This window comes from Oncorhynchus nerka, linkage group LG18 (genome assembly GCF_034236695.1).
Source record: "Oncorhynchus nerka isolate Pitt River linkage group LG18, Oner_Uvic_2.0, whole genome shotgun sequence".
In the NCBI taxonomy this organism is placed as follows: Eukaryota; Metazoa; Chordata; class Actinopteri; order Salmoniformes; family Salmonidae; genus Oncorhynchus; species Oncorhynchus nerka.
Window position 1 is genome coordinate 27,483,903 of NC_088413.1, and position 13,047 is coordinate 27,496,949.

Sequence of the window (13,047 nt, forward strand, 5' to 3'; positions counted from 1 at the left end):
CTAGAGCATGTGTAAATAGGCAGGGGATGAGCTTAGCATTGTTATCAAGGAGGGAGAGGCATCTCAATCAGCCATATCTACTGTAGGGTATCGAGGCCCTCTGTGACACTGTCACGCCAAGAGGATTGCATTAGTAAAGCATCTTCATTTGGCTAAAACTGACATGAGAATCTTGTCTTCCACACGAGAGAGCGAGAGAAAGATAATTAATTCCCTGTTACAGACCCACTTCCATCCATGTGAGGAGACCGAGAGGCAGAGAAAGGCAGAGAGAGAGAGAGAGAGAGAGAGAGGCCGAGAGAGAGAGGCAGAGAGATAAAGAGAGTGGTTTCACCCCTGAGCCCTCTGTCAGCTGAGACAGTGATTATATCAATCAATCAGAAAGAGTGGGGCCTGTGGGGAGGTGCTGTCCTCTTCTAACAACCTGTACTGCAGTAACAATGGTTCTCTGTGGTATATCAATCACAACATATACCATACGTCTTTGTGTGGAAACTTTTTTATGCAAAGCACAATGGTTCAAATTGAAGAATTCTGGATGGACAGCTGCAAGGCTTTCTTGTTGATTGATTGATGACTTCAGAGAAATGTTTTGATTGAAAACTGGCATCAAAAATATACTTTTGGTTACACACATGCATAACAACCACTACCACAACTTCTAGGTTCAGCAATATCCCATAACACAGCATAGATGGGTAAAAAGGGATGTGTGATAGTAGAGGTTTGTGATTATTACAGGAATAACATTATAACAACGATGATCAGTATAGTATGGATCGATTGCTACTTACGTCGCTGGTGTTGACGAACCAGGTGATTTCTCCGTAGGAGGCGAGCTCTCCATTGACGTAGCAGCTGATCTCACTGTTCTTCCAGCGGTTGTAGACGTGAACAATGGTCACCATGTACCACTGAAACAACAACACACAACAACTTAACCACCATGGTCACCATGTACCACTGAAACAACAACACAGAACAACTTAACCACCATGGTCACCATGTACCACTGAAACAACAACACAGAACAACCACCATAACCACCATGAAACAACAACACAGAACAACTTACCATGTACCACTGAAACAACAACACAGAACAACTTCACCACCATGGTGACCATGTACCACTGAAACAACAACACAGAACAACTTAACCACCATGGTCACCATGTACCACTGAAACAACAACACAGAACAACTTAACCACCATGGTCACCATGTACCACTGAAACAACAACACAGAACAACTTAACCACCATGGTCACCATGTACCACTGAAACAACAACACAGAACAACTTAACCACCATGGTCACCATGTACCACTGAAACAACAACACAGAACAACTTAACCACCATGGTCACCATGTACCACTGAAACAACAACACAGAACAACTTAACCACCATGGTCACCATGTACCACTGAAACAACAACACAGAACATGTACCACTGAAACAACAACCACCATGGTCACCATGTAACAAAGAAACAACAACCACCACCATGTAACAAAGAAAGACACACAACAACTTAACCACCATGGTCACCATGTACCACTGAAACAACAACCACCAACACCACTGAAACAACACAGAACAACTTAACCACCATGGTCACCATGTACCACTGAAACAACAACACAGAACAACTTAACCACCATGGTCACCATGTACCACTGAAACAACAACACAGAACAACTTAACCACCACGGTCACCATGTACCACTGAAACAACAACACAGAACAACTTAACCACCATGGTCACCATGTACCACTGAAACAACAACACACAACAACTTAACCACCATGGTCACCATGTACCACTGAAACAACAACCACCATGGTCACCATGTAACAAAGAAACAACAACCACCATGGTTACCATGTAACAAAGAAAGACACACAACAACTTAACCACCATGGTCACCATGTACCACTGAAACAACAACCACCATGGTCAAGATGTACCACTGAAACAACACAGAACAACTTAACCACCATGGTTACCATGTACCACTGAAACAACAACACAGAACAACTTAACCACCATGGTCACCATGTACCACTGAAACAACAACACAGAACAACTTAACCACCATGGTCACCATGTACCACTGAAACAACAACACAGAACACCATGGTTACCATGTAACAAAGAAAGACACACAAACCACCATGGTCACCATGTACCACTGAAACAACAACCACCATGGTCATGGTTACCATGTACCACTGAAACAACAACACAGAACAACTTAACCACCATGGTCACCATGTACCACTGAAACAACAACACAGAACAACTTAACCACCATGGTCACCATGTACCACTGAAACAACAACACAGAACAACTTAACCACCATGGTCACCATGTACCACTGAAACAACAACACAGAACAACTTAACCACCATGTACCACTCACCATGTACCACAACAACACAGAACAACTTAACCACCATGGTCACCATGTACCACTGAAACAACAACCACCATGGTCACCATGTAACAAAGAAAGACACACAACAACTTAACCACCATGTACCACTGAAACAACAACCACCATGGTCACCATGTACCACTGAAACAACAACCACCATGGTTACCATGTAACAAAGACAGACACACAACAACTTAACCACCGTGGCCACCATGTACCACTCACTGAAAGACAAACCAACAACTTAACCACCATGGTCACCATGTAACAAAGAAAGACAAACCAACAACTTAACCACCATGGCCACCATGTACCACTGAAACAACAACCACCATGGTCACCATGTACCACTGAAACAACAACCACCATGGTCAAGATGTACCACTGAAAGACACACAACAACTTAACCACCGTGGCCACCATGTACCACTCACTGAAAGACAAACCAACAACTTAATCACCATGGTCACCATGTACCACTGAAACAACAACAACTTAACCACCATGGTCGCCATGTACCACTGAAACAACAACAACAACTTAACCACCATGGTCACCATGTACCACTGAAACATCAACAACTTAGCCACCATGGTCGCCATGCACCACTGAACAATTTAACCACCACGGTCACCATGTACCACTGAAACAACAACACAGAACAACTTAACCACCATGGTCACCATGTACCACTGAAACAACAACACAGAACAACTTAACCTTCATGGTCACCATGTACCACTGAAACAACAACACAGAACAACTTAACCACCATGGTCACCATGTACCACTGAAACAACAACACAGAACAACTTAACCACATTTAAACGTGTTAACCCTCGCAAGGCTGCAGGCCCAGACGGCATCCCCAGCCGCGCCCTCAGAGCATGCGCAGACCAGCTGGCCGGTGTGTTTACGGACATATTCAATCAATCCCTATACCAGTCTGCTGTTCCCACATGCTTCAAGAGGGCCACCATTGTTCCTGTTCCCAAGAAAGCTAAGGTAACTGAGCTAAACGACTACCGCCCCGTAGCACTCACTTCCGTCATCATGAAGTGCTTTGAGAGACTAGTCAAGGACCATATCACCTCCACCCTACCTGACACCCTAGACCCACTCCAATTTGCTTACCGCCCAAATAGGTCCACAGACGATGCAATCTCAACCACACTGCACACTGCCCTAACCCACCTGGACAAGAGGAATACCTATGTGAGAATGCTGTTCATCGACTACAGCTCGGCATTCAACACCATAGTACCCTCCAAGCTCGTCATCAAGCTCGAGACCCTGGGTCTCGACCCCGCCCTGTGCAACTGGGTACTGGACTTCCTGACGGGCCACCCACAGGTGGTGAGGGTAGGCAACAACATCTCCTCCCCGCTGATCCTCAACACGGGGGCCCCACAAGGGTGCGTTCTGAGCCCTCTCCTGTACTCCCTGTTCACCCACGACTGCGTGGCCATGCACGCCTCCAACTCAATCATCAAGTTTGCGGACGACACAACAGTGGTAGGCTTGATTACCAACAACGACGAGACGGCCTACAGGGAGGAGGTGAGGGCCCTCGGACTGTGGTGTCAGGAAAATAACCTCACACTCAACGTCAACAAAACTAAGGAGATGATTGTGGACTTCAGGAAACAGCAGAGGAACACCCCCTATCCACATCGATGGATCAGTAGTGGAGAGGGTAGCAAGTTTTAAGTTCCTCGGCATACACATCACAGACAAACTGAATTGGTCCACTCACACTGACAGCGTCGTGAAGAAGGCGCAGCAGCGCCTCTTCAACCTCAGGAGGCTGAAGAAATTCGGCTTGTCACCAAAAGCACTCACAAACTTCTACAGATGCACAATCGAGAGCATCCTGGCGGGCTGTATCACCGCCTGGTACGGCAACTGCTCCGCCCTCAACCGTAAGGCTCTCCAGAGGGTAGTGAGGTCTGCACAACGCATCACCGGGGCAAACTACCTGCCCTCCAGGACACCTACACCACCCGATGTTACAGGAAGGCCATAAAGATCATCAAGGACATCAACCACCCGAACCACTGCCTGTTCACCCCGCTATCATCCAGAAGGCGAGGTCAGTACAGGTGCATCAAAGCTGGGACCGAGAGACTGAAAAACAGCTTCTATCTCAAGGCCATCAGACTGTTAAACAGCCACCACTAACATTGAGTGGCTGCTGCCAACACACTGTCATTGACACTGACCCAACTCCAGCCACTTTAATAATGGGAATTGATGGGAAATGATGTAAATATATCACTAGCCACTTTAAACAATGCTACCTTATATAATGTTACTTACCCTACATTATTCATCTCATATGCATATGTATATACTGTACTCTAGATCATCGACTGCATTCTTATGTCACTAGCCACTTTAACTATGCCACTTTGTTTACTTTGTCTACATACTCATCTCATATGTATATACTGTACTCGATACCATCTACTGTATGCTGCTCTGTACCATCACTCATTCATATATCCTTATGTACATATTCCTTATCCCCTTACACTGTGTATAAGACAGTAGTTTTGGAATTGTTAGTTAGATTACTTGTTGGTTATCACTGCATTGTCGGAACTAGAAGCACAAGCATTTCGCTACACTCGCATTAACATCTGCTAACCATGTGTATGTGACAAATAAAATTTGATTTGATTTGACCATGGTCACCATGTACCACTGAAACAACAACACAGAACAACTTAACCACCATGGTCACCATGTACCACTGAAACAACAAAGAACAACTTAACCACCATGGTCACCATGTACCACTGAAACAACAACCACCATGGTCACCATGTAACAAAGAAAGACACACAACAACTTAACCACCATGGTCACCATGTACCACTGAAACAACAACACAGAACAACTTAACCACCATGTTCACCATGTACCACTGAAACAACAACACAGAACAACTTAACCACCACGGTCACCATGTACCACTGAAACAACAACCACCATGGTCACCATGTAACAAAGAAAGACACACAACAACTTAACCACCATGGTCACCATGTACCACTGAAACAACAACCACCATGGTCACCATGTACCACTGAAACAACAACCACCATGGTTACCATGTAACAAAGAAAGACACACAACAACTTAACCACCATGGTCACCATGTACCACTGAAACAACAACCACCATGGTTACCATGTAACAAAGACAGACACACAACAACTTAACCACCGTGGCCACCATGTACCACTCACTGAAAGACAAACCAACAACTTAACCACCATGGTCACCATGTACCACTCAGTGAAAGACAAACAACAACTTAACCACCATGGTCACCATGTACCACTGAAACAACAACAACTTAACTACCATGGTCACCATGTACCACTGAAACAACAACAACTTAACCACCATGGTCGCCATGTACCACTGAAACAACAACAACAACTTAACCACCATGGTCACCATGTACCACTGAAACATCAACAACTTAGCCACCATGGTCGCCATGTACCACTGAAACAACAATTTAACCACCATGGTCACCATGTACCACTGAAACAACAACAATTTAACCCCCATGGTCTCCATGTACCACTGAAACAACAACAACTTAACCACCATGGTCACCATGTATCACTGAAACAACACCAACTTAACCACCATGGTCACCATGTACCACTGAAACAACAACAACTTAACCACCATGGTCACCATGTATCACTGAAACATCAACAACTTAGCCACCATGGTCGCCATGTACCACTGAAACAACAATTTAACCACCATGGTCACCATGTACCACTGAAACAACAACAATTTAACCACCATGGTCGCCATGTACCACTGAAACAACAACTTAACCACCATGGTCGCCATGTACCACTGAAACAACAACAACTTAGCCACCATTGTCACCATGTACCACTGAAACAACAACAACTTAACCACCATGGTCGCCATGTACCACTGAAACAACAACTTAACCACCATTGTCACCATGTACCACTGAAACAACAACAACTTAACCACCATGGTCACCATGTACCACTGAAACAACAACAACTTAACCACCATGGTCGCCATGTACCACTGAAACAACAACAACTTAACCACCATGGTCACCATGTACCACTGAAACAACAACAACTTAACCACCATGGTCGCCATGTACCACTGAAAAAATAAATAACCACCATGGTCACCATGTACCACTGAAACAACAACAACTTACCCACCATGGTCACCATGTACCACTGAAACAACAACAACTTAGCCACCATTGTCACCATGTACCACTGAAACAACAACCACCATGGTCAAGATGTACCACTGAAAGACACACAACAACTTAACCACCGTGGCCACCATGTACCACTCACTGAAAGACAAACCAACAACTTAACCACCATGGTCACCATGTACCACTCAGTGAAAGACAAACAACAACTTAACCACCATGGTCACCATGTACCACTGAAACAACAACAACTTAACCACCATGGTCACCATGTACCACTGAAACAACAACAACTTAACCACCATGGTCACCATGTATCACTGAAACATCAACAACTTAGCCACCATGGTCGCCATGTACCACTGAAACAACAATTTAACCACCATGGTCACCATGTACCACTGAAACAACAACAATTTAACCACCATGGTCACCATGTACCACTGATACAACAACAATTTAACCCCCATGGTCGCCATGTACCACTGAAACAACAACAACTTAACCACCATGGTCACCATGTACCACTGAAACAACAACAACTTAACCACCATGGTAGCCATGTACCACTGAAACAACAACAACAACTTAACCACCATGGTCACCATGTACCACTGAAACATCAACAACTTAGCCACCATGGTCGCCATGTACCACTGAAACAACAACAACTTAGCCACCATGGTCACCATGTACCACTGAAACAACAACCACCATGGTCAAGATGTACCACTGAAAGACACACAACAACTTAACCACCGTGGCCACCATGTACCACTCACTGAAAGACAAACCAACAACTTAACCACCATGGTCACCATGTACCACTCAGTGAAAGACAAACAACAACTTAACCACCATGGTCACCATGTACCACTGAAACAACAACAACTTAACTACCATGGTCACCATGTACCACTGAAACAACAACAACTTAACCACCATGGTCGCCATGTACCACTGAAACAACAACAACAACTTAACCACCATGGTCACCATGTACCACTGAAACATCAACAACTTAACCACCATGGTCACCATGTACCACTCAGTGAAAGACAAACAACAACTTAACCAGCATGGTCACCATGTACCACTGAAACAACAACAACTTAACTACCATGGTCACCATGTACCACTGAAACAACAACAACTTAACCACCATGGTCGCCATGTACCACTGAAACAACAACAACAACTTAACCACCATGGTCACCATGTACCACTGAAACAACAACAACTTAACCACAGCACTAGAATGAGATTATATTTCTATGACACCCTAAATACCTCACCAGTTTCACACATTTTTGTTGTTGTTGTTATAATGTTTTAAATTATAATTTAATTTACAACAATGGTAATGAAGTTACAAACAAGATACAATGAATAATAGGCTATGTTATCATGAGTTTCACATTGGCAGCAGCAGACTGCAAACCACCAAAAAAAGCATTGGCCAGCCTTAATTTAGCCTGATTCCTGGCTCCCTTCACAGAGTTACCCTTATGAGACATGGCCCGATCAGCTCCTAAACCCCTTGGGCTACAATCCCACCTACATCGGCTGCTCAGATTTTTGTCAGACATTGGAAGAATCCAGTGAAATAGGTTATTAGAGTTACCAGGCAGACAGCTTGGGAGATAAGACCGACTGTGGAATACAGAGGCCTAAAGATAGAATGAGGTTCTGAGTCTGAGGAGGAAGTAGAGTAGCGTTGTTCCACTCCGGGGGATAACAAGGGGAGTTTTAATTGGCCAGGGGCACCATGGATCTCACCAATGCTGTTGGGCTTGACTGGGTCTGGGTGCTATGGTCTGGCTGTGTGTCGTGCCCCATTACATCATCCCTCCCTCTCTCGTTCCTGCTATCCTTTTTTCACTGTTCTGCTCTGACAATACTGGCCCCCAGAGGAAGGACCAAATGACTATGCTTCATCCCAAAGGGCCTAGACAAGAGGGAAGTGTATGTGTACTATGCCTGCGTACAATTTGTTGTCTGTGTGTCCTATGCGAAAGAGAACATGTTTGTGTGTCCTACTTGCACGTGTTTCTATGTTTTATGAGGTCTAGGTTTGTGTTTGTGTGTCTCCCACAGGACTGTGTCTGTCTGTCGGCCGGCCTCGCCGTCTGCCTACCTTCTGTGGTTTGAAGTCATATTTCACACAGTGCTGGAATCCCTTCCCCTTGGACTTTAATGAGGTCACAATCAAACAGCCGCCCACAAAGTGTGCAGAGTATCCCAGACCTTTGTTGGTGCGAAAACTACAGGAAGAGAGGGAAGAAAAAAGAAAAAGAGACAGAAAAAACACATTTCAGTTAGTGAGCGTGACAGCTCACTCTAACACAGCCTAACACTCAAGGGCAGACGGGGGTTGAGACAAGTCAATCTGCCAATAAAGCATTCAAACATACAAATTTAAAAAACACTTTGAAAGCGGAGGAGAGACAGAGATGGCGAAAGCCTCAATCATTTGTCAACTTCACAACAAATTCCCATTTGTGGGTGTCTGTGTTCTGAGCGATCAGGGGCCCCGGCGGTCGCTGTGTGTGATTTAGTGAACTAATCTCTTTTTAAAAAGGGCAGAGTCTGAGGTACTTTTACTACAGACTTTTCTGCCTCCAGTTGGCTGGCTGTGTGTGGTTGGTTATCATTTTCAGAAGGCCCACCAAACAGAAGGCCCACCAAATCCCGGCACATCAATTAGATTTTTTGACAGAAATTAATTATCGGCTGAAAATAGGAACGAGTGAGGCACTGATTTACTGTCCCTGAGAGAGGGAGGGAAGAATGGAGAGAGGAAAGAGTAAGGGGAGAGAGAGCGAGGAGAGAGAAAGAGCGAGAAGGATGAGAGAGAGAGAAGGAAGAGAGAGTGGTAAATGGAAACGGAGAGGCATTGCATCAATATGCCTACTTCATCTGGTAATGTGTGTGTGTGTGTGTGTGTGTGTGTGTGTGTGTGTGTGTGTGTGTGTGTGTGTGTGTGTGTGTGTGTGTGTGTGTGTGTATTAAGCCTCCATTTGATGTCAGTGTATTTTTACAATTTGGGGATGACTTCATCCTACAATTTTGATGAACAAGGGGAAAATATCAAATAGCTTTCCTTGGCGTGCAAATACAGTACACACACACACACACAGAAAGGGAACTACGGGATGAGCCAAATTCTATTTGAATACACCTGAATAATATCAGATTATCCATACAAAATTTATGCATGGGTATCTCAAGTCAGGATATGAGTAGAGACGTCATTTGCATAGAGAAGGAGAACAAATCAAGCAGCAGTAAGTTGTGTCAGTGTTAGTGTGGGTGTACGAGACGGACGACATTAGTCTGTGGCTACAGACTGACTGGTCAACAAACCACAATGATTAGGATGCAAGGTGATTCCTAGTCAGTCTGCAGTCGCCGAGTGCAGTGGAGTTGATCTCCAACATGGACGCCTGGTGTATGTAACTCACCAGTACAGGTAAGGCTTGTCCTTGTCAACATTGATGTTGTTGATTGGATCCATGCGGAGCCACGTGTGGAAGGTGAATCCACTCTGGTACGGCCATTTGGCTATAGGGGGCAGAGCTATAGCCTGTGAGGAGACAAACGGTGAGCTCAATGAGTTGAGAAAGAATGTTTTAGAAATAGGATAGTGAGTAGTGTGACCTAGACTACAGTGGGTCCAAGAAGGAAGGGATGGAGTTGTTCATGTGTGTGTCTATCCAGAGGGCTTCCTGACTCATTAGCCAGATTCACAGCAAGGGGAAGACGTGTGCTTCGTGCTCAGTCTCCGCTGCACACACACCAATCACAGACCCTCTTATGGCGGCCCAGAGCTCACCCTCACCAAAGGGCACCGTCACCATGGCAATGGAAGGGTACACAGAGATATACAGTGCACACACACACACACTCACTCTCTCTCTCTACATACAATGTGAGTGTTCCAGACAGCTATTGAAAGACAAAATGTGAGCAGACATGATTCTCTCTATAGTTAGCTATCTAGCCCAGGTACTGTACAGTCAAATGTACCATGGCCACATACAGGTGTAGACAGACTCATTGAGAAAATAGTGAAGGGTAAAGGTCCTAGAAGGAGATACACAGTTAAAACGTAACATACACAAGGCTATGATGTCGTCCTTCATGAAAACTTAGCTGACATCGCCTAAGATATGAGATCATAGCTGAGACTTCGTCTGATAAGTTGTCATCCTTCATTACTTTGAAGACGTCAGCAAGAGCATCTTAACTGAGTTAGTGAAGCTAAGTCCACACTTTTAAACCCATTGATACCAGGAAGTGTATTAGAAAACTGCTCTATTTTAAGAGAGGGGTATAACAGAACATTCCCAGGGGACTTATATGTTATTCTTTCACTCACTAAATCACATGGCTGGCTGGCTGAATGGCTGGATAGATAAAAAAGGTATTGGAAAAAGCAGCTTAGGGATTGCTGCTATGAGAAGGAAGGGGTGAGAATAAGTTCGGAGATGGCTAGGAGCATTAGAATGAAGGGAGGAGAAGAACAGAGGGAAGACTGCTAGGAGCATTAGAATGAAGGGAGGAGAAGAACAGAGGGCAGATGGCTAGGAGCATTAGAATGAAGGGAGGAGAAGAACAGGGGGAAGACTGCTAGGAGCATTAGAATGAAGGGAGAAGAAGAACAGAGGGAAGACTGCTAGGAGCATTAGAATGAAGGGAGGAGAAGAACAGAGGGAAGATGGCTAGGAGCATTAGAATGAAGGGAGGAGGAGAACAGAGGGAAGACTGCTAGGAGCATTAGAATGAAGGGAGAAGAAGAACAGAGAGAAGACGGCTAGGAGCATTACAATGAAGGGAGGAGAAGGAGAACAGAGGGAAGACGGCTAGGAGCATTACAATGAAGGGAGGAGAAGGAGAACAGAGGGAAGTTGGCTAGGAGCAATAGAATGAAGGGAGGGGAGGAGAAGAACAGAGGGAAGACTGCTAGGAGCATTAGAATGAAGGGAGGAGAGGAACAGAGGGAAGACGGCTAGGAGCATTAGAATGAAGGGAGAAGAAGAACAGAGGGAAGACGGCTAGGAGCATTAGAATGAAGGGAGGAGAAGAACAGGGGGAAAGACGGCTAGGAGCATTAGAATGAAGGGAGGAGAAGAAAAGAGGGAAGACGGCTAGGAGCATTAGAATGAAGGGAGGAGAAGAACAGGGGGAAGACTGCTAGGAGGATTAGAATGAAGGGAGGAGATGAACAGGGGGAAGACGGCTAGGAGCATTAGAATGAAGGGAGGAGAAGAACAGAGGGAAGACGGCTAGGTTGCATTCAAATGAAGGGAGAAGAAGAACAGAGAGAAGACGGCTAGGAGCATTAGAATGAAGGGAGGAGAAGAACAGAGGGAAGACGGCTAGGAGCATTAGAATGAAGGGAGGAGAAGAACAGGGGGAAGACGGCTAGGAGGATTAGAATGAAGGGAGGAGAGCAACAGAGGGAAGACTGCTAGGAGCATTAGAATGAAGGGAGGAGAAGAACAGAGGGAAGACTGCTAGGAGCATTAGAATGAAGGGAAGAGAAGAACAGAGGGAAGATGGCTAGGAGCATTACAATGAAGGGAGGAGAAGGAGAACAGAGGGAAGATGGCTAGGAGCATTAGAATGAAGGGAGGGGAGGAGAAGAACAGAGGGAAGACTGCTAGAAGCATTAGAATGAAGGGAGGAGAAGAACATAGGGAAGACTGCTAGGAGCATTAGAATGAAGGGAGGAGAAGAACAGAGGGAAGACTGCTAGGAGCATTAGAATGAAGGGAGAAGAAGAACAGAGGGAAGACGGCTAGGAGCATTAGAATGAAGGGAGGAGAAGAACAGAGGGAAGACGGCTAGGTTGCATTCAAATGAAGGGAGAAGAAGAACAGAGAGAAGACGGCTAGGAGCATTAGAATGAAGGGAGGAGAAGAACAGAGGGAAGACGGCTAGGAGCATTAGAATGAAGGGAGGAGAAGAACAGGGGGAAGACGGCTAGGAGGATTAGAATGAAGGGAGGAGAGCAACAGAGGGAAGACTGCTAGGAGCATTAGAATGAAGGGAGGAGAAGAACAGAGGGAAGACTGCTAGGAGCATTAGAATGAAGGGAAGAGAAGAACAGAGGGAAGATGGCTAGGAGCATTAGAATGAAGGGAGGAGAAGGAGAACAGAGGGAAGATGGCTAGGAGCATTAGAATGAAGGGAGGGGAGGAGAAGAACAGAGGGAAGACTGCTAGAAGCATTAGAATGAAGGGAGGAGAAGAACATAGGGAAGACTGCTAGGAGCATTAGAATGAAGGGAGGAGAAGAACAGAGGGAAGACTGCTAGGAGCATTAGAATGAAGGGAGAAGAAGAACAGAGGGAAG

At 45.3% G+C, this 13,047-nt stretch overlaps 1 protein-coding gene across 1 annotated transcript in view; it reads right to left on the bottom strand.

The window, feature by feature from the left end:
- The window catches only part of LOC115124987 (lipopolysaccharide-responsive and beige-like anchor protein), a 295,611-nt gene that overhangs the window by 226,793 nt on the left and 55,771 nt on the right, over positions 1-13,047 (bottom strand). Inside the window, exons 6-8 of the mRNA XM_065003331.1 lie at positions 10,152-10,273; positions 8,825-8,951; positions 795-914 (exon numbers count right to left, since the gene is read on the bottom strand). Of these exons, the coding sequence (XP_064859403.1) occupies positions 795-914; positions 8,825-8,951; positions 10,152-10,273 (369 nt within the window). The remainder of the gene's footprint in view (positions 1-794; positions 915-8,824; positions 8,952-10,151; positions 10,274-13,047) is intronic.